Source organism: Anas acuta, chromosome 15, assembly GCF_963932015.1.
Source record: "Anas acuta chromosome 15, bAnaAcu1.1, whole genome shotgun sequence".
Classification (NCBI taxonomy): domain Eukaryota; kingdom Metazoa; phylum Chordata; class Aves; order Anseriformes; family Anatidae; genus Anas; species Anas acuta.
Window position 1 is genome coordinate 1,214,841 of NC_088993.1, and position 22,434 is coordinate 1,237,274.

At 39.1% G+C, this 22,434-nt stretch overlaps 1 protein-coding gene across 4 annotated transcripts in view; it reads left to right on the forward strand.

The window, feature by feature from the left end:
* Positions 1 to 1,366: 1,366 nt before the first annotated feature.
* The window catches only part of ZC3H7A (zinc finger CCCH-type containing 7A), a 28,525-nt gene continuing 7,457 nt past the window's right edge, over positions 1,367 to 22,434 (forward strand). For 2 of the 4 annotated variants that reach the window (XR_011101765.1, XM_068699925.1), the window contains exons 1-15: positions 1,367 to 1,557; positions 8,374 to 8,413; positions 9,265 to 9,462; positions 9,987 to 10,145; positions 11,298 to 11,378; positions 11,487 to 11,528; positions 12,304 to 12,337; positions 12,851 to 13,131; positions 14,945 to 15,152; positions 16,152 to 16,216; positions 16,906 to 17,098; positions 18,913 to 19,074; positions 20,116 to 20,312; positions 20,537 to 20,634; positions 21,689 to 21,870. Coding sequence is in view for 3 of the 4 variants with exons in the window: in XM_068699925.1 (XP_068556026.1) it covers positions 1,382 to 1,557; positions 8,374 to 8,413; positions 9,265 to 9,462; positions 9,987 to 10,145; positions 11,298 to 11,378; positions 11,487 to 11,528; positions 12,304 to 12,337; positions 12,851 to 13,131; positions 14,945 to 15,152; positions 16,152 to 16,216; positions 16,906 to 17,098; positions 18,913 to 19,074; positions 20,116 to 20,312; positions 20,537 to 20,634; positions 21,689 to 21,870 (2,116 nt within the window). In the remaining variant the exon portion in view is untranslated. Of the gene's footprint in view, positions 1,614 to 7,154; positions 7,259 to 8,373; positions 8,414 to 9,264; positions 9,463 to 9,986; positions 10,146 to 11,297; positions 11,379 to 11,486; positions 11,529 to 12,303; positions 12,338 to 12,850; positions 13,132 to 14,944; positions 15,153 to 16,151; positions 16,217 to 16,905; positions 17,099 to 18,912; positions 19,075 to 20,115; positions 20,313 to 20,536; positions 20,635 to 21,688; positions 21,871 to 22,434 lie in introns of all 4 variants that reach the window. The other 2 variants (XM_068699926.1, XM_068699927.1) reach the window with 2 other exon arrangements.

Genomic DNA, 22,434 nt, shown 5'->3' on the forward strand with positions numbered 1-22,434 from the left:
CTTGCCTCTCCAATGTCTCCTTAATCACATCCTACACCTGAAACTCTCCCAAATTGGTCAGCCCATGGGTGGAATTCTCAGCAAGGCATCTTTTACCAGTGAGTGATGTGTACAACATGATTTATGCAATACCCATACATAGAAAGCATTAACAACTAGGACCAATATTTTTAACATGCTTCTATCAGCTGAAAGATTTTACCTGATCTTCGGTTTGTTGTTCTGGATGAGAACGATTGTATTGCTTGCTTAAAGCTGCTCAGTGTTCATACAGTTATAATGTGGAATCAGCTAAGCCTTCTTTCACCATTTTCATGGTCCAGCTCACGGTTTATTATCCATGAGTACAACCATTGTCCTGGGCATGCTTTTTTTCCCCCTCTCACCTTCCTTTAGTTTCTGCAGTGAGCAACAACCTGATTTTTCATTCAGTTTTAGAGGACTTTTAATCTTATATGCTTAACTCTTTCATGGCAAACTGCTGCAATTAAATTCTCACACTTAGTTAAAGGAATTGCAACCTTGCATCAGGTTAACCTTGAATCACAAGCTCACATCAGCCAGGTTATCTGGAGGCAATTCAACTACCGCGGCTTAGAAAGGCCTCAAAGCCACGCTCAGCAATTTATGCTCGGCCTTTCAGCAGTAATTAGATCAGAGCTGATTAATGCTGCCGAGCCGAAGGCATCTGCCAGGGGCCTGACTGCGCCCGAGACACCACTTCCCGGTGCACTAGGCTAAGGCCCGGGACGTTTTGCTCTGCAGGGCTCTACTGCACGGACACGTGCCGGCACCGGGGCGCCCTCCAACACCCGGTGTTAGCGGGGCCGCCCCGGCAAGGGGCCCGCGCAACCTCCCGGTACCGGGACGCACACGCGGAGCCCCGGCCCACCGTCAGATCCCAAGGCAGAGGCGGTGGGTGCTCGCGACTAACGACAATGCAACGGTTCGGTTTACTCGGATTTTATTATTCGGAGAAAAAAAAAAAAAAAAAAAAAAAAAGAAAGAAAGTTTCCATAAACACGGACCGCACCCTCACGCCGCCCTTCACCTTTCGCTCCTCCCCTCAGGCCTCCCCCACGGTTCCCTCAGGCGCCCCCGCCCCGAGCATGCGTAGAAGGAGCGCGCAGAAGGGGGGTGACGTCACCGTCGGCCAGCACTCCCGGGAGGCGCCGCGGGCAGGCTGCTACGTCACGCTGCTTCCGGGAGAGCCGACTAGGCGCCACCCACCCTCCCCGGCGGGCCCTGGCGGTAGGGCGAGCTGCGCGCAGCGGCAAAAAAAAGAGGCGGGGCTTCCAGGAACCCAGTCAATCAGCGCCAAAGCCCTCCCGCGCCGTCACCAATCAGGAGGGCGAGTTTCACAAACAAGAGCGACGAGCCAATGGGGGAGCGGGCGGTGCTGGGCGCTGCGGCCAATCGGCGGCCTCCGGGCGGCAGGGGGCGCGCGCGCGCGGTGGGGCCGGGCCAGACCGGGGGAGGCGGAGCCGCAGCCGCGGGAGGCGGAGCCGTCGTTGTCGCCGCCGTGGGGGCCGCGGGCAGTTGCAGCCACAGCCACAGGTAGGGTCTGGGGGGCGGCACGGGATGTGCTCCGACGCTTGGCTCCTCGTCCGCTGGTAACAAATGTGGCGGGGGGGTGCCGGGCCCGGTGCGCCCGTGGGAGAGCGGGGGACGCTGGGCCCGCGGGGTTAGCGGGGCGCGGGCAGGCTGTAGGGGGCGGAGGCAGCCCCGCGGGGCCCAGCTGCTCGGTGGGGTTGGGCCTGGTGCCCGCGCGTCCCGGCCCGAGGAGGCGCTGCGGCTGCCCGGGTCCCGGGCTGGGTCCGGTGCTCGGCGCGATTCGTGCGCGGAGCGTGACGCGCGGCCCCGGCCGCCGGGGGGGGGGGGGGAATGAGGCGGCCTTATGCGGCTCCTTTGTTCGCCCCCGGAGCTCCCGCGGCTCGGGAAGGTGCAGCGAGCTGTGGGCACGGCGGGCGGGCGTTGCCGTTGGGGTACCGGGTGTGGGGGTGCAGGGAGGTGCCCGTGTGAGTAACGTGGGGTGAGTCGGGGTTCAGCTTGCGGCGCGCTCTGCTCCGTTCGCGGTACGGAGACGGTGCCGTGCAGCTGGAGCTGAGTCTGCTCCTGTAGGAAGAAACCAAGCCCGAGGCCGAGCCGCGTGTCAGGGGTGCTTCCAACGTGGGAGCTGGCTGTGCAGCTCTGGTACCTGCGGAGTGGGAGCCCAGAAGTAACAAAACCCGCGTGTTCTGCGCTGCTCCCTCCCCTCCCCCTGCCCGTTACCCTGATCTGCCCGGGGCAATGCCCAGCGGTGCGTGGCCGAGGCGCTGAGCTCATTTGTGCCCGCGCTGCCCCAGGAAGATCCTTCTAAAAGCCCTTTGTGTCAAGCTCTCTGCTTCCCCTTCCTCATTGTGGTGCCAACCCAAGAATGCTAAGCGGTTCAGGCTCTCGGGAAAGGGCTGCGCTTTGTGATCTGCAATGACCTGGTTAAACAGCGGGGCAGCAGGATGAGTGATGAGATGGCTTTGAGGAGCCTGCATTGGGCTGTGTTCATCCCCCTGGGGCAGGTGCCCGATGTCCAGCCTGGCCCTTGCTGAGGTGGTTTTGCCTCTGACTCTCTGGGAAGCAGGTAGGGTACGGTATGTGTTCCCGGATGTGGAGTTGTGTATTTACAGCTCTGTTTAGATCCTAACACCCAAACATGCTGCGCTCGCTGCCCTGCTCGGAGGTGCCGGGCATAGTAACAGAAACAGGCTTCAACTTATCATGGGAGGAAGGGATCTGTACTGGCTTGGCTGCCTTTCAGTCAGTTACTCGTGTGCCCTTCAGTCTTCCCTGTCCACTTTGCAGTATTCCCTTTACCGTTGGGCCCAGAATACAACTTTCTTCTTCATGAGTATGGTTTTCCTATATGTAAACAGTGGTGAACTGTTCACATTTTAATTTTACAACCAGACTTCTGGTTTGACAACTTCTGATTGCTGAATAAAGCTTTAACATATGAAGGTGTAGATGATAGATTCATTTTTGGCTGAGTTAATTTTTTTAGTCTGTTGCCTTTTTATAACTTCTTTCCTGCCTGTGACATATAAAGGGGCAGAAGGTGGATGCTATAATACAAAAGGGGGTCTTAGCTCGGTGTGATTTTCATTAGACCTGCACCCTGTCAAGGTTTATAATTCAGCTGTAACAGTGAGTCCAGTACAGATAGACCAGCAGCAATCACAATGAAATTTTCAATGTGGTTTGTACTGTGGAAACATCTAATTTAACATTCTTGTAACCCAGTAATTGCATTAATAGTGAACTCAGTGGTGCATGGCAAGAGGATATGCTTCCATTATCTTAAAAACAAACAAACAAAAAAACCCACATCTATTAAAAAAACAACGCTCACATACATGCACACAGAGGAAGGAACTGTAACAATTATTTGGCCACTGACACCCTGCGTAGTAGTTCTGGTCCCCAGGTAATGTTGGGCGTTAAGAACAGAGGGAATGCTCTGTGCCCTGTTTGCCTGTCAATGAGTTGTCCACACAGCTGGATGCGGTAGGAGGGAGGCTCCATCCTCTCCAGCTCACTGCCCTTTGGAACCGAGCTCCCAACTGGGGGAACTCCTGGGCACAGCAGGTTGGTTGGCCATCCCCTGGGTTTGTCTCCAGTGCGATCATTTCTGTTCTTCATAATGTCCGCTCACGGGCTTTACTGTTCCTGTTCAATCTCTTGATGTTAGGATCTTTGTAAAGCACCGTGTTGGACCTTAACTGGTGGTGATTACTTAACTGGTGACTTGAGATTTAGCAAAGGCTGGGCACTATGACCTTCCCCTTCACAATGCCCAGAGCCTGCCTTCCTTCTGTAGAAACACTGAATTCTCTGTGAATTGATTAATTTGCTTTTAAAGATAAATTTTACAGTACAAGATGATCTAGCACTGATTGTAGCATTGATTATATTCAAATCCTCAGTGCCTAAAGAATTAGCCCAGGCACATCCTATATGTTGAGAACGTCCTTTAAAACTTACCTGAATGCTGCAGAAGTGACAAAGTTTAGAAAACAAGAAAATTGTCCTGCTGGAAGGAAAGCAAAGAACCAGTAAGAGGTGTGAATGGCTTTGTACAATAGAGACATGTTGGTTTTCCTGTCTGCCAGAGCTGGCACAAACATGTTTTCCTCCATATCTCCTGTTTGTGTAACTGGGCTGGTGTCTGTCTGAAAAGGTGACATTGACTGCTGGCACTGTATTTTCTGTCACTTTCTCTCTGTGTAATGTGATTGAGATGAAGCCTGTGATAAAGATTTAACAGTGATAATTGTTCTTTGGGTTTAGGCAGATGTTTTTTTTTGTCCTAGGTTTAGTGAATGGAGCTTGGATTGGTCACTAGCAGCAGTTGAAGAAATACAACACTCTGTGCAACACTCAGTTCTGCCTATAATCTTAATTACTGGTACATTAGTGTTGTTTTTTTTTTTTGTTTGTTTGTTTTAACATCCCACACTACCTCTCTCCTGTAGCTTGTCTCTGTCAATGGCTTGTACACAGCGTAAAGCCACCATATGGGCTGTGTTTTTCTAATAGTAGTTACAAGAAACAGGGCAGCATTTTAACTTTCAAAAATATATATATACATATGCATATTTGTTTTAAATTCTGTCCCTTCAGATGAAGGAGAAGAGCTGTTACAGGTGATTTTTCTGTATTTTGAAAGTGAATGGATGACTGAAAGTCAAGGCACCATTATTTGCTGTGTATAACCGAGGCTGATGTGTTTCTGGTTGCACAAGAGGATGTAAGAATAATTCGGATGGGAGAGATACTGTTGGAGGCATTATGTGAGACAACTTTAAATCCGCTGCAAAATCAAATATTGGGATAAAGTGACTGCCCAAGTATACTACAGAAGGATAATTTTTACCTGAATGTCTTATGGATACAGATGAGTTAGGAGGAAGAAACAGAAAACTCCTTTGAATAATAAATTATGCCACTCTCATATGTTCGTCACTTGCTGGCATTCTTTTATCTGTGATGCAAATTTGTAACAGTTCCATTAACTTTATTGTTACGGAGAAATTCCAGCATCAATATGTGAGTTATTCTTTAATATTTTTTGCTACAGGTGGTAAATAAATGCAGTTGTTACTATGCCGGACTTCACCACTTTGCAAGTTGGTGGAGTGTTGAGGTTGCTTAGAATTAGTAGAGCAAAGCTAATTTTATGCTTGCCCGGATCTTAACATATACAAGAGACTTGTGTTGACAAAGTAACACAACCTTATTAACAACCTTATCAGTTGTTAATTCAGGGAGAAAAAATGCTTTATTTAGCTTCCTTATTTTTGTGGATAAGTGTATGCTGATGCTGCTGCTTGTTTGGTTAGCATGAGGGTTTCTGAGTCTTGTTAGCCTTGTTTGAATTCTCAGTGCTAAACCATGAGTGAGTAAATAAAGTATTCAAATGGCCAATAAATTTCCTTTTGGCATTTATATTTATATTTCTTCATAGATATGCTATTGTTAGCCAGTAAAACATTTCTCTCATAATAAACGTCCTTTGTATATATGGCAGAAGTGGTATGTATTAATAACCTGATAAAGAAAAAAGGATGCATGAAATAATGTGAAAAACAGTTACAAAAGCGTTGATGGTTATTTCCTCTCTTGGGAATAGATTACTGAGTGTTATTTGTATGTCAAAACAAGCAATATCTGAACAATTCATGTCCATGAACTGTTGTAGCTGCTAGTTATCTGCAGAGACTGACTTTTTATTTATGAATTTTAACTTGCTGGTGGTAGAGGACGCAGTGGGAAGCTGGGTGAAATGGAGCCCTTGCAGTGCTTCCGTTAATTTGCTCAGTGACCTTAAGAAAATCCCTTTTTTTTTTTTTTTTTTTTAATGGTGGCTTTAGGTATGTGTTGTCATGGGACAGACTCTTGAGAGCTCTCATATGTTTGTTTAAAATCCTTGAGAAATGTTTGTAAACGTTATTATTCCAGATCAGTCAGGCAAAGTAAGGTGTCTTACTGGCAGATTGCTGGTCTTGGTTGGGAATTTGTTGAGTTAGCTGGGGGTTGTTTTGCTGTTTTACTTTTTCATTCCTTCATCATTGATATGAGTTGGTAACACAAAATGTGACATGGCAACCCAATGCAAAATGCATTTTTTTGGTGGTTTTAGCTTAGTTTCAAGACTAACAGAAGCGTGCTGCATGTAGCTTAGTATTTATAGTTTAGTATTGTTTACTGTAAATTCCTACATCACATGTTTTTGTGAAGCAAATTAGCTTTTTTTTCAAGCTATTTTTTTTTCCAGAATTCTAGATTTCCAGAATAAAACCTGGCCCTGATGATCTTTTTGTTTAAAATAAATACATTGTGTTTTTACATTGTGATTAGGGACAACTGTAGGCAACCATGAAATGATACTCCAAGTAGCCTTATGTTGAGGTTATACCAACCATTTTAGCCTGTTTAACTTGAATAGTTATAAATGCATTGAATGAAAGACATGGGGGGGAAAAATCAATGACTCAGACTAGTTGACTGGGATTGTGAAGTTGACAATGTGGAATTGACCCAGTTTGGCTTTTGAGATGAAGCCAGAGCTCTGTGCTGCTGGTGCAGGTTTCAGTAGATTGGCAGCTGTTGGCCGCTGGTGCCCGTTTGTGTGGTTTCTGAGTACACCTTGGTGCTTGGCTGGCGATGAGAGACTCGAATTAGATGTTATAGTAGTTTTCTGACCAGCTTGGGTTTTATTAATAAATATACTGGGCTCTTGAGTTTATTTCCACTTCAACAAATAAAGCAAGTGTAAAGCTATTAAGGGGCACAAGGTGGAAACATTCCCCATCAGCTTGGTTCAGCAGCAGTGCATGTGAGCTGTGCGTGCGGTTTGGTTTGGTTTCACTAGCATGACTGTATCATCTTGAGTAAATAAGCAGAAAAGCAGTGCTAAATAGAAGTTGGAGAGGGGTTTTCAGGAGAAGCAGGTGCTGGCAGAGAGAGTGTTGCTTTTGGGGCTCTGCATACTTGGTGTTCTCTGCAGGCATGGTGCTGCCAGTGCGTGATCAACTTGCTGTTGCTGTGAGATTGGGTCCTTGGGGCCCACATGCCAACTGCTGCATGCTAACAGCCGTTTTTCTTCTTTCCTTTTTGAGGAGTTGCATATCCAAAAAGTGGATGTTCAGGATAACATGTCCAATGTGTCGGAAGAGAGAAGCACTAGACAACAGGACATTAAGAAAGGACTTCAGTTTATAGAGTATGGTTCTGTGTTTTTATTCTTATACATGCTTATACACCCTTACATACAAGATGGATGGAGAAGTCCTTTTAAACAGTACTAGGGGAGGAAGATAGAGAACCTGCATTTCTCCTCAGAATATTTGCTAGCATCAACGTGGAAGTGGAGAGCAGACTTAAAGAGCAGACAGCACCCCGCTTTGTTCCTAAGCAGAGCAGACTGGAGGTGGGAGGGTGTTCCCTTTCAGCCTTTGAGGAAAAATCAGCACTGACGTTTTTCATGGGTGGATAAAATCCACCTTACCTGTATGGACGTTTGCACCTAAGACTAGGTTGCTACTGACAGGGCTGAGTTTGCTCACTGCTGCCTCAATGTTTCTGCTCTCTGGAGCTAAAGTTTAACTTAATAAAAAAGCTTAGCAGTAGTTAATTTTCACTTGGATCAGTGCCAAGTTCTCCTCTAGGAGATCCTGACTAGCTTGAACTGACTGTGAAGTTTCACATTAGTTCACTGCTCTTATAAGACATGGGGGGAAAAAAAAAAAAGGAAACTGCACTTAAAAAAAGTATCTAGAAAGTGGTTCCCAGATAACCTGTATGGGAAGAGATGGCATTCCTGTTTTTCCTTTCCAAAAGTTTGTAAGTAAATACACGCTTGGTGCTGGAGAAAATCTTTGTAGTGTGTCATGCAAAAGAACTTTTAAAATTCCTTAAGTGTTATTGGTATGACTTAATTGAAACTGACATGTTCTTTTAACAGATAATTTGTAATTTTATAATGCTTACAGAAAGATTTGCAGTTCTCATATATATGAAATGTTTTTGCATGTTGAAAAAGAGGAAGAAGGGAATTGTTTTTAAACAAACGACACTGAAACATTAAATCCAGCATTCAAAATCTTGATACGTTTTGAATAGCAGAATTAGGGCTGGCCATGTAACTTCAAATTAAAATGACTCCGTAATTCTAAAACATAGCCATTTAATCAAATCTACTCTGCAGCTCTCCTGCCTTGTTCAGTGCAGGCAGTAGAAAACATTTGGTGTTTTAGCCTGTTGCAGCAAGTGAGACTGCTTTTCATAATCTTTTCAGCAATGTGTACCATAAGTAAATTTTGTAATTTCTTTTTCTAGATCTACTTTGCCCTATCCAGGGACACAAGAACAATATGAGGTAATGAAACTACTTTTGCATTTCCAGAAGTGTTTTTTTGACATGGGGTTATCTTATTATATTTATTGTTGTTTTCAATCATCATTTAAGTAATAGAGTATGAATGTTAATTTACTGTGTCTGAATATGGGAGCCGGAGGACTACTTATATGTAGGACTACTTGTGATAGAAGTATTCAGATATTTGGATATCTGGAAGTTGCTCACAGAGCAGCTCAGATTAACTCTTTCCCTACTAGCCCTGCTAGCGGTAGGGATGAATTTGGGGCATTCATTGGATAAAGTAATGTGCTCTTCTGGGTAAACTTTAGGGTAGCACAGTAAAAGTGAGGTAAAAGGACTTCAGGCATATATGTCTTCATGACACATTTTATTCTTATATGTGTTACTATTTTGCATAATTTTTGGACTTTCACATTCATCTTTCTAGCATTTTTATCAAAGAAAAGGTTGTTTCACTGGCTTTGAGAACACATTGCTTAAGAAAGTAATTGTTCACATTTTAGACTGAAAAAATCATTTGTTTTACAAAAGCAGCCTTTGTGTAATATTTGTTTGCCAGTTGCTGGGGCTGCTGTTTGCTAAAAGAATGTAGGGAACACGTAGATATGTCTTAGAAGTTACATGTACAAAATAATTATTTTATAAGTAGCTCATCCTCTTTTGTTTCTGTGTATTGTTGTGTTGAGTATTAGAGACTGGAAAAAAATGCGAAGAAAAATAGACAAAGTTTTAATTTGATTTTGGTTCTATTAATTTACAAATATAAATTTTCTATTTAAATATATATTTGGAAATATGGAAGATTCACAAACAGTATTTATTTTGTGTGTTTCTCTTCTTTGTTACAGTTATTTATACGAGAACTTGTTAGAAATCTTTTTAATGAAGGGAACGATGTATATCGAGAAGGCGATTGGAGAGGATCACTGAGTCACTATACAGAAGCTATAAACATAGCAGATTATGCAAATTCTGAAGAAATACATGTTTCTGATGATATTTTAGAGAAGTTACATGTAAACAGGATAGCATGTTTTTCAAATATGGTAAGCTTCTACTTAAACTGTGTGATTTCTTGAGAACAGAAATGAAGGTATGGAAAGCTTAATAGTGAAAAGCTCTTGGTTTGAGAATTGGAGTGTTTCAAATAATCATTTTGGCATACTCTTTAATCTCATCTTTTTACAAGTATAATAACCTAGATATTTTAGCTACTAATATTAGAATTTAACCAAAAAGAGTCATACTGAACTTGAAAGTTGGTGGAAGAGTATTTTTGTCCATTTATATGGCGGATTGCATTTGAGACTGCCGCTTCCTCTGTGGAATAAGATGTGAAACAGCTAAATTGTCTACGTAACACTAAATGGATTTTATGTGAAAGATAGCTAAAAAGAAGCAGGGTTATGTTGGTTGGTGGCTTAAGAGAATTCGCCAAACATTCACCCACTGCAGCATATATGAATGTTTTATAGTGTTTCAATAGCTTAATTTAATACAGTTTACATGCTATCTTCTAACAATAAAAACTGATCTGATTAGTTCCTTTTTTTCCTTTTATCCATCGTAGGGACTTCATGAAAAGGTTCTAGAAGACTGTGAGATAGCATTAAGGTTGAATGAAAACAATTTCAGAGCTCTGTATCGGAAAGCAAAAGCTTTGAACGAACTGGGAAGGTATAAGAAGGCTTATGATGCTGTAGCAAAATGTTCTCTTGCTGTGCCGCAGGTAGGCAAATTATACTGTTTATGATATTTTAAATAAATTAGTACAGAAAACCTGTACTTACATCAAGACCAGTACAGTTTTGTTTTAAAAAAAAATTTTTGTTTTAAATTTTTGTTTTAATATGTATTTCTTCTTCTTCTTTTTTTTTTTAAATTGTGGATGTTAAGGCTGACAGCAGATACTACAAGCTTCAAATTCAGTTTGTTACATTAACTTTCAGCAAAAGAAATACTAACTTTTCCATATGTATGAACTGCTATAAGCTTTTGCAGTAAACACTAGAACCATTTAACTGTTGTTTAAAATTCTCTAGTTATTATACTCTAAACATTAAAAAGAACCCATAAAGTGTAGCATTTATTCCTGTGATGGCTGTTTTTTAGCTTTTCATGAATTTAGTAATGTAGTTCTTACCTGTGCATTGTCCTCCATCTAAATCCCTTAATATGCACCTCTAAGTTTAGGCTATGTCTGTATTAGCAAGCAGTGTGTGGTATAACAGGAGAGGATCTGTAGACTGGAATGATGATACTGAGGATCTGATTTCCATGCTTTTTTTTTTTTTAAGAGTTGGAGTGCATCAAGTATGCTCCTGCAGCACTTCTTTCCATTTAGTTTCATCTTAAATGAATCTAATTTGGCTCTCTGAGACCATTCATAATGCAAGCTAAAATGCAGTGAGTGAGGATGATTAAGAGATTCACTTCAGAACTGCATTCCTGATTTGATCTAAAATGCTGATCGAAACTTACATGGTGTGCTCAAAACAGACTTAGGACAGATTATTGAGTTAATTTTTTTCTTCTCTGTACATCAAAAATATTGAGAGAAAACACACACACTTCTCACTGTCTCTGGTTTTGGAAAATCTTTGTTATTTTTGATTCAGATAGACAAGTGCTTTCTCTTCTATTTTCTGGTCTTTTTTCTTTCTTTTTTACTTCTAGACATTAGAATAATTTTGCTTAAGGATAGCTTCTGTATTTTTCAGTGCAGCTTGTAGTCCTATGTGCTTGTGAAAGAACAAGTATGCATTAAGAGACATCCAGCATACAGAGATCTTTCAGAATATAGATTATTTGAGATGCAAACAGATGTCTTTGACCAATTGTTAATAGATATACATTATGAATTTTTATTTATTTCCTTTAGGATGAAAGTGTGATTAAACTGACTCAAGAGCTAGCTCAAAAATTAGGGTTAAAAATAAGGAAAGCATATGTAAGAGCAAAGGTAAGACTTCATTGTAACTCTTACAAATTTCTACTGTTTTAAAAAATTAATTGCTTTCTCTCTCTTGATCTCAGTTTTGTACCTAATGGAGGTATCTTTCCATTGCAGCCACCCTCTTCAAATTCAGTTTCTAGTGATATATTAAATCTGGTAAGTTTTCACATTTCAAGTGAAAGTTGACTTTAAACTATGGGGAATGGCTTTCATAATTTCACAATGATGAAGTAAAAATTGCGCAATTCACATTTTATTTAAGGTGCTGGTATTTTGGACTTCAGGGTTCCATCAGTCTTTGTGTTTGATTTTGCTATATGCTTATTGCAAATTAGGGCGTGAGATTGTTCAAGTTATCTCCGTAGAATAAATGTTAGCTAGAGCTTTAGATCCAATGTAGGGAATATATTTAATGCCTTGAGACAATGGCATAGTTTATGTGGTTTGTTTGTTTATTTATTTTATATTACTGAGAGTAATTCAAGTGAAGGGTGCTAGACCTTTAACTTGCCAAAACTTGACCTTGCATTTGAACTTAAATATATCTTCATATTTCTAATGTATCTGAGTAGCACTAATGAAGAAGAGTTCTTCATCTTCCTTACAGACTTCTTTTCAGGTGAATATAGACAACTTAGTTGTAAACAGAGGATTTTGAGTAGAATGAGGAAATAAAGGAACAGCACATTTAAGTTGCAATTTGGACTTATACCAAGTATCAGTCTCACTATTGTTGGTTGCTTACAGATTTTTAGTGCTACAGTGGTTGTATTTCAGTCTGCAAATGGATACTTTATCTGAAAAAATGTTTGGTCTTTAAATTCCTAAGCCTAAATGTGAGGGCTTACCTTCTTAGTCTGTGAAACAGGTTTGAACAATTTTAATGGCTCTTGTGCAAAGTGCTGAGAGGTATTTTTTTTCTCACTTGCAGAGTTCTTCTTCTTCTGTAGAAGATATTGAGTTCGGTGAGTCTTGTGTTCCAGTATTAATGCTAGGAAACTAGATTTATCATGTGTACCTACTTGTATTTGTTAAGAAACTTCTCCATAAGAAAATGTAACTTGTCATTTGAAAGACCTGTGACAAAAAGTCTGATCTGTTTCTCTATAAAACTACATATTGGAGTGGCTGATCCAATCTCCAGTGGCATTCCCCATCTTGATATGACTAATTGCCATTAATGCGATTGTCTTGCAGATCTCTCTAACTTGGAAAAATAGGAAAGTGAGAATATGCCAAAGATTTAGTAAAGTATCAAGTCTGTAACTTTTGCTGTCTTTTAGTTTCAGAAGTATATAAGCACTGAGATAGAGGTACATGTCAGCTGGAAGTTAGAGGAAACTGAATACATTTATTTGCTTAAACATTCTTCACGTTTCTCTACCCCCACCACCCCATGTCAGCATGATAAACGTTATGGGAGATATTTTTACATTTCTGACTAAAAGTTGCACTCATTCCTGTGTTATCTGTTTCAGATTTATCTGACCAGAAGCAAGAAATGGTTTCTGCTGCTTCTTCATCAGTCTTTGTTTCTGAATTGTCTAAAGTGGCATCAGTACCCCTGTCATCCTTATCTTCTGTTATGTCTCTTCAAGTGGAAAAGGTTTCTTTGCCTTCTGCAGTGTTGGCAAATGGAGGAAATGTTTCATTCTCTATGCCAGAAGCATGTTTAGATTGTGGAGATGGGGATATAATTATTGGGGAAGAACTTGACGAATTACTTGATTCTGTGCCTGATCCAGATGAAAGTGTAATGGTAAGACTTTTTGTTTCTTTCTTTTCAAAAGACTGTTCTTTTGAGTGACATCTTGTGTGTTGTTTTTTTTTGTTTGTTTGTTTGTTTTTGTTTTTTTTTTCCTCTTTTTAGTGTTTGTTTTGTTTTTCAAAGTGGGCAGGTAATGAAATGTGAATTAACTTTCCCGGTTACATCGAGCTGTATTTGTGTACAGTCAACTTGAGTCTCTCAGATGTGCTTCCTTCAGATGTGTCTGAAAATATAACATCAGGACCCTACGGGGCTCTGAGGACAATCACATTGGTCTTATGTGTTGGAAAACTTAAGTGAAGTTGCCGTGGAGGGTTGCTACTTTGAGAAATATTTCTACCAGTACTACCACTGTGGGGAGGGATACTAATTCTATTAGTATGGAAAGTGAGGCAGGCATTTGAAATCTGGCAGATGTGTATTTGTTGCAAATGAGTCCTCAGTGAACTGGAGGTTGTTGAAGCGCCCACCCTGGGCCTTTAGAAAGTCAAATTAAGCATATGCTGATAGCTTTGCAGGACAGTGGTGCTTATGCTGTGGTCTGCTAATGCATCCACTAGAATCTGTGTAATCGGAGCTTTGCCCAGTATTGCGTCCTGCGTGACCAGAAATAGCTAGATCATCATGAGGCTGACCTTTTATATTTCTTAAAGATATTACAGAAATTTAGGCATTTGAAGAGTTGTTTTTCATTACACTGTCATTCTAGAGTGTTATAACAAAATAAGAAGCATACAGAGTTCCTCAGCTGTCAGTCAGAATGAAAGCTCTAACTGATGACCAGAGATGGCTAAACTTATTAGCAAGGTTACTGACTCTGGGTTCTGGCTCTGACAGTCATTTGGAGCCCTTAGGATCACAGTATTAAATGAGGCTCTGGCATGTTCAATTCTTTAATTAGTTTTGATTTAAATTTCTCATTCAGCTATGGATGCAGCTGTAAATAAGGTTGATTACAGAAGTGAACTTGTCTTGTGTGATCTCTTAAAATAAGGCCAAGCATTTTTTATTTAAAGTTTTATGCGGTTTGTTTTGTGTGTTAATGGTAATATAGATTGTGGTTGTTAAGAAAAACTAAGAAGTTTGCCATAGTGAAAGCCAAGAGGAAATACAATCCTTCAAGACAGACTGTGGGTCTCATGTAGTATAGAGCCTGAGTGGCATGTGGGACCAGACATTGCCTGAATTGTGCAGACCAGCTTAGTCAACCTGTAGACAAGGAGGGAGCTTCTTGGGGAGGCAGGGAAAGAAACTCCCAAACTTGGTCATGTGCTTACCAACGTTTGTGTGGTTTTGCTTGGGTGAAGAAGGTGAATTGGCTTATACAGAGCACAATATCATTTGATTCAACTTGAAGATTTGTTTCAAAGCTAACTCTTAACTCCTTACTGTACTGAAATTTGAATTATGTTCTCTTTTTATTTAGAAGAAATCATGTGGGTTGGACTCTTCTTCCTTTTCACTATTGTGTTATGCTTCTAACATAATTTGGTAATTCAATTCTGATTTTTAGTTCACAAAAAAAAATCAAATCCATTATTAAATTCAGCTAACTGAACCATTAAAGTGCTTGGTTCATAGAGAATTTATTGATTAGGGCACTGAGGTGTAATTTCTGCACTTCTGTAAGTGTCCTGTAGTTCTGCACAGTACTGAAGGGTACCTCTTATTGTTGTTTTGCTGTAGGTTTACCAAAACTTAGTAGAAACTTCACTAAAAGAAAAACTGTTAGAGATTGTGTTCTTGAGAGTTTTTTTTTTTTCCTCCTGTGCGTGAACACTTTTTTAAATTCCTTTTTATCCAGCAAACTACAGGTGCCAGGGGACCTATTCCTGCAGGAAGTGTAGCTCCCAGTGTTCCTTTCTCTGCCTCACTGCTGGGGACGTTGCCAGTTAGCACAGGATTTGTTCCTTCGCCTTCTCTTTCAGAAATCTTTTCACAGCCTTTGGCTTCTTCACTGGAAAATTTTTGTTCACCATTAAGCACCTTTTCAATCAGTGACCCAAAAAGAGGTAAGAAATGAGTCTTAATATTTGACCTTATGATGAGTTAGAGTTGTGAATGAGACAACTGGCTTCCCTTTTTAACAAAGAAATTTTCACCACTATTCACTAATATTTAGTACTTCCATAAAATTTGGCCTGTGCTCATATTTAAGAGTACTGATGATCAGTATTGGTTATACACAAGATTTTATAAATAAAGCTGCTGTTTACTTGGGGTCTGCCTAAGTATGCTCTAAGCTCCCTCTGTGCATTTCATTTTTAATTTGTTGTGGAAGTTAGTGGTTTCAGGTGAAAAAGTATAAAGAAGGAACCATGCTAACTTCAGGCTTTATTTACTTAGGTATTTATTTTAACAAAGATGTACTCACAGCTTAAACCATTTCTGATGATTTGACGATAAACAGGAATCCTAGAAGTCTAGTATAATTGTATTCTCTGAAAATATAGCAATATTTCAGATTTGGATTCAGACTCCAGGTTCTGTAATTATATAGTAAAGTCATGTGAAATAGCAAGAAATAATCAGTGAACTGGAATAGAAAAGAAATAAGTTTTGTCTCTAATCACCAGTATTACAGAGCATGCTCTCTTTAAAACGAGGCCAAATGTACAAAGCAAAATTAAAATTCTCTAAACCCTCTTTCATCTCCTTATTTTTGCTAATCTGATATAGCTTATCTATCTACTGTTTTTGTACTGCAAGGGTATCTTTATATTCCTTCAGCATGTCTGCAAAACTACCGCTAATGTTAATTAGATGGTTATATTGAACATGATTGCCCAGTAATTTGTCAGCTGAGTTGCTTACAACGGGGCTTTTGCATAATTGGGAAAAATAAAAACAAACCCAACAAACCAACTAAACAAAACCCCATAGAAAACAATAAACTTCTCTGTTTGTCCAAAAAAAAAAAAAAAGCACCTTTGCTTATACTTTGCAGGAATGATATATAATTTTTGGGATAGGATGCTTTGAGGAACTGAAACTTCCTTTTATTCCTTTAGATCTCTCAAGTTCAGCTTCTAGAGATGGAACACCAACTCTTAACAGCAATAATTCCCCATTGTTTGTAAGTATTATTTTTTTTTACATCAGTTCAAATCTTAATGCCTCACAGGCTTAACATAGACCTTAAAAGAAAATTCTACTATGAAAATTAAGAAAATAATGGCACTTTTTTCCATACCAGAACTGTATGCTAATCGTTTTACAGTAGCTCAAAGCAGCAGTAATTGAACACAGGAAAAAAATAATTTTAAAATACAGTTGAAGTGTAAAATAACCAACCAAAGAGAGGGAAAATCTCTGTATGGTGTGGGTGCCAAATGTTAGGAGTCCTGGAGAACTGTCTTAGTACAGGAACAGAGCAGAGGCTGCCTTGTGTCTAAGAATCCATTTGGTCTCTGTATCATAGTCATGCCATGTATTTCCTGCAGATACTGGCCCTGCTGGCCACTGACTGTGTGTGGAAGGGTGGCATGAAGGATTGCATCCTCATGGGCCAAGATGGAGCAACAGCCTGGCAACTGCTGCTGTTCACCCTGTACTTGCTTGGGTCTTGTTATATGCTTGGTTTGCTGTGTGTATGGCTTTTGTGAAATCTGTCCCCTTTCCTAGATATGTAGTTAAGTTTGTACTTGATTATTTTTTTTTTGTGCAATCTTTCTTATTCTTTGAATAATAATTTAAATAAGTTAAATTTTAAATGTAGAGAAATGAAATGAGATGGATCAAGTAAAATACACTTTTTTCCAACAGATAAATGGCCCTAGTAGTTTGTTTGGGTCTGAAAATTACGTGGGAATTGCAGGTCAAGCTAGAAATGAGTTTTCAAATGTTTTTAGCAGTGCAACTGCTAATGTACCTGTATCTTCAGTACTTGCCGGAAGAAACCCATTAGAAGGCACACACGAGCTAAGACAGGCCTGCCAGTTATGTTTTGTCAAAAAAGGTAAGGGGCCTTGGGACTCAATTGGGTTCATTTTAAAGTAGTCTAAAGCATACATTTAAAATATTAGTGTACATAAAATACTCTTGGCTTCCCAATAGTGTTCAATTCCAACTTGTTTTTGCGGTTGTAGTATGATCTTATTATTAAGGAACTGGTAGAATGTTTCAAGAACTCTATTGTCTTTCTTCTTTTCTTTATTTCTTGTCCTAATAGGTTCTTGATTCCTAAAACCACCACAAATCATCACATGCCTTCCCCAACCTGTAGGTTTACTGTGTAAGGTCATTCACATTCTGTATTCACTTTCCTCCCAATGCCCAGGGTACTGTGAAGAATGACACCTTTGCTCAAGACTAAAAAAAAAACTTGCAATACCCTCTCTGATTGGCCATGGGGAATTGAACTGCAGTTCAAAGTACCTGGTAACCTTCACATCCCATCTGTTTTATTGTTTTTTTTTTTTTTTTTGTTTTTTTTTTTTGTTTTGTTTTGTTTTGTTTTTTTGTTTTGTTTTGTTTTCTCCAAACTAATTCTAAATCATAATCATGAGGCTTCCAAACCTTAACTTCACTGTATTGACTCAAAGGATCTTAACCTGTACTGGGCTTTAATATAACTAATCTAGGCCTGAGCTGTTGCTGTTAAACAGAGCTGTATTCTAGAAGCAATAGCTTTTATTAAGACTAATCTTAAGAAAAACACGAAAAAACACCATTTTGTTTCAAGTTACAGGTGTCAATAATAAAGTACAGCATAGTAATCGATCTTATAGAGACTTGTATCGAGACATTTGTGGAATGAATATTGCAGTTTTAGGAACTCCTTTATTTGGTTAAAATTATTTTTACAAGAAAAATCCATGTCAAATCCAAGTCATATTTGAAAAGCCACAGAACATGCTCTGTTAAAAGCCAGAGCTATAAAATATTGGTGGAAATACTTGTTTATATCTTGACTTCTTATATAAAAACATCTATTTCTTCTCTTCTTTGCATCTCTATCAAAGCCTTTAAGTATTGCATCCTTATATTACCTGCTAGTGAAGTTGTGCTGTGCCATCAGGTTCCCCAGGGAAAATGGGTCACACTCTTTTTTTGTAGTTTCTTAAATAGCAAAGTTCACTGAGCATTGCTAATCTTCAGACTTACTCCCTGATTTCTTTCTTTCAGAAGTAATACAATCTTCACCTGGGTATCATCCTAAAAACAGAGTTTAAATGTAGGCACATCTTTGCTTCCAAAATCACAAGGCTCTGGGAGGGGCATTTTTATTTTTGGCATGTATACTCCTTATCTAGTGTTTTGTGTCTGAACATAGTAGCTGTTCTAATATAAATAAATAAATAGAGGTTAAATTGGATCATTTACGCATTCTTGGAGTTCATCTGCATTGCCTTTTTGTAAGTAAGCAACTTTTTGTTGTTTTAAACAAAAAGTTTTAAATCAAACTTTAAAAATAAAGTTTTAAAATAGTGTTTTGGGAACGCATGGTAAGGAATTTGAAAAAATGTAGCGATTTGTACATTGTGCAAATCCTCCCATAGTACTTCTAAGGTTGTAACACAGCACCTCCTCCCCAAATAACTTGTGCTTTTTATTGCCAGGACTGGCTGTTTTGTAAGTATTTATTTATTTCATTCTGCTCAATGTGGTTGTTAATGAGTTTTGGTTCTTCAGACTTGCTGGTGCAAGTAAGAATTCAATATAGTGTGTTTGTGTACTTTGCTTTTGGTTGTATGTGCCTTCTGTGTGTGGAGATGGTACAAGTATGCTGCACTTTATGTGAATATAAGCAATTCTCTGTGATCATTTCAGGTCCTAAATTATTGGATTATGCTTACCATCCCAATTTAGAACATAAATGTAAGAAGGATATTCTGATTGGCAGAATTAAAAACTCTGAAGATAAATCATGGAAAAAAATACGTCCAAGACCAACAAAGACACAATATGTAGGACCATATTATATATGTAAAGGTACGTGTTGTTATAGACAGTAAAATGTTAATGCCTACGCTCAAAGTAATGCCTTTTAGCTTTTTCACAGTGAAGTATAGAATGAGTTTTTGTTCTTCTTCATGGGAGGTGGGGAAGAAGGTTCACTGGGCTATTTATACTTTCAAAGGCCACGAGGGGAGCCATATTTTGACAATTAACAAGATTATTTAGAAAAACATGAGATGTACTTCTGTCCTTAATTATGAATAACTTCTCTTCTGAGTATGAAGTATGAGGTGATATTCTTACTTTTGCTTCATTTTACTGTGTCACTTTGGGCCTTTTTCCTGTGAATTATGCATACAGTGATTACTAAGAAAAGGCACAGGAGTAGTGCCCCTCTGATTTCTAATATTTCCCCAAAGCTTTGGTGTATGTATGTGTTACTGTTTGGCAAGCCAGCACAAGGGAGGAGTAGAGTCCAAAAAAGTGGATCCCACTGTCTTGACTGCAGCAGGTCTTTCAGGGTGCACCTACCTTCTCATGAGGAGTTGTATTCTCACAAAGATGTGCTCTGGACAGGGAGGGACATGCAGGACAGCTTTTTCAGCTTCTTGTAGGTTAGCAAAGAAACTGGTCTGGCTGTTAGGCAGGCTTGGTACACCACCCAGCCACCTGCAGCTCTGTACAGTGTATTTTGAGCACTTACTATTAAAAAAACAACAGCAGAGCATTTTTGTTAGACTTGTGCATTATGAACTTCTGCTTATGGTGTGAGCAAGTTGACTAGTATATTAATTAACAAATATCTGTCTGTATTTAAACAGAAGTATTCTGGGCTCTCAGCATTGTTGTCTTAGAGTAGCGGAGGATAGTGCATCAGTCTTTTTGAGGAGCTCTAAATTTTCATCAAGTCATTCTGTATGAGGTTCTGCTACTATCTGTTAGAGTTTAGTGACCTGTTTACAACAGGTATAACTTCTTTATTTAACATTTTCAATGGAGATAGTAAAGATTTTCAGATGAACTTAAAGTAGGAGTTATGTAAGAGCAGTGTCAAATTCAGTGGTGTTATTCTAGATGTTGCTGCTGAAGAGGAATGCCGATATCCAGGTCACTGCACGTTTGCGTATTGCCAAGAGGAGATAGATGTATGGACACTGGAGCGCAAAGGAGCCTTTAGTCGAGAAGCTCTTTTTGGAGGAAATGGAAAGATCAACTTCACTGTGTCCCGACTTCTTCAAGAACATCATGGATTATTTATGTTTCTTTGTGAGGTGCTGCTTATTTCTAATAAAATAAAAATTATAATAGATCATCTATTTATCTGTTAAGAAGTGCTTTGGTTTGTGACTAACTTGTATATTTTGAAATATATTGAGTAATAATCTGAATAGCTCTAAAGTAGAGACTAGTTGAAGTCTATGATAAAATATTTAAGGTGAGGTATATTTTTAATATATAAAATATATACTCTATAATTACTTGTTTTGTATTCCAGAAATGTTTTGATCACAAACCCAGAATAATAAGCAAAAGGAACAAAGATAATTCATCTTCTTGTTCTCACCCTGCGATGCATGACTTTGAAGATAACAAGTATGTCTGAAATACCATCTCTTTAATTTTCAAATTAGAAACAGAGATTTCAGGGTATTTTTGAATATTGAGTTTCATTTTTTTACCTGTTGATTAATTTATCTTCCTTGCTGATTAACTGTGGTGCTTTGATGGTATTGATAAGACAAACTTACTGAACAAAGATTGTTTCACATAACTAAATTGGAAGTGAGCTCTATCTTTATCAATGCATTCAAAAGTAGTGGTGTCTACCCTCATACTTGAATCCTATTGCTTTGTCAGCTAGTAGCTCGTCTACCCGCTGAGCTGCATTGCTATAATTATATGTGTGATGTTAAATTCATATAGGATTTCATAAGTCTGCTCTTTCTTCAGTCTTACTCAATTTTGCTTATTTTACATTAGTTTTAACCCAATCAGTTAAGAATAGGTTTACTTTAATTACTTGAAATTAATTACCTGAAATAGACTTTTAGGCCTATTATTTCAGTTGATGAAAAGTAGTATGACAGTATTTCATTATTACTTGAAAGCTAAGAAAGATTTTATAGCAGTATTAGTGTTAAATAGGTTTATGATATTAAATATATTTCATTTCTTATATAATGGAATCACAAATGGGAGTGTTTTAATTGCTTTGCTTTTACTCTGCTTCACTCTAAGCTCTAAAAGCAAGGCTTTTACTTTGGTGCATCAACTCTTTAATGATGCTCTACCAAAGAATAAGTACTTTGTGTTTGTAATTTGATTAGACTATATACTTGAAAGTAAACATGATGTGCTTTGCCTTATGGAAACCAATGATCCGGTTGGATTGGGTTCAGCAATGTTTTGCAGAAGAGGAACCTCTGGATTTTACAAGAGCACTAATTCATAATGTTGGTTTACTCAACCTAGAAATGATGATTAGGTGCTACTTCCTTTTGGGAAGGCTTCTTGTTTTCTGATTTCAAGTAAGAAATGTTAAAAAGGCAATTGAATAAGCTGTGATAAAGAATGGTTATTTTATGTTGTTTTGCCACACACAAAAGTAATTTTAAGGCATGTCTAAGACTGACTCTTCTTGAAACAGGTGCCTTGTCCACATTTTGCGAGAAACTATGGTGAAGTATTCCAAAATCCGCCCTTTTCAAGTTCGTTGTCAGCTTGACCTGTGCAGACATGAGGTGCATTATGGCTGCTTAAGAGAGGATAAATGCTTTTATGCTCACAGTCTGGTAGAGCTTAAAGTCTGGATAATGCAGAAGGAAACAGGTATATTCAGCAAAGTGCTCACCTTAATCTTAATCCTGCTTCTTCCTTGTCTCACTTCCTCCTGAAATAAATAATTTGGGATCAGTGCACTGACTGTCAAACTGCTGAAATCTTTCACACAGAATATTCAATCAACAGTTGTATAAATTTGATACAATGTATTGAGTAAGCCTTCTAGCTTTTCAAAATCAGAAAGGTTTTAGTAATAAAAATTGTCAAAAACAGTTCGTTTTCATGTGATTTTTTTTTCTTGAAATAAAACCAAAAACGTTGCACAGTTTTTGAATCCAAGTCAAATCCAAGGAAATAGGTCAATCCCAAAGTGGTACAGTGTTGCTGGGAGTTTTACTCCTTTACGTCTGTGATTTGTCCTTCAATGTCCCTTTGAAAAAGGGGTTCCTCATTGCTTCAGCTTTCTACCTAGAATCTTGTACTGGTGTGCTAAGCCAGGATGTCTCACACACCTGAAAATTTTTGGAGTAACGAAGTCAGAGATACAAGAGGTGACTGTTTCTTTGCAAATCACTGTTGTTCGGTCTCTCCTGGGCTGAACCTTTAGAGCTC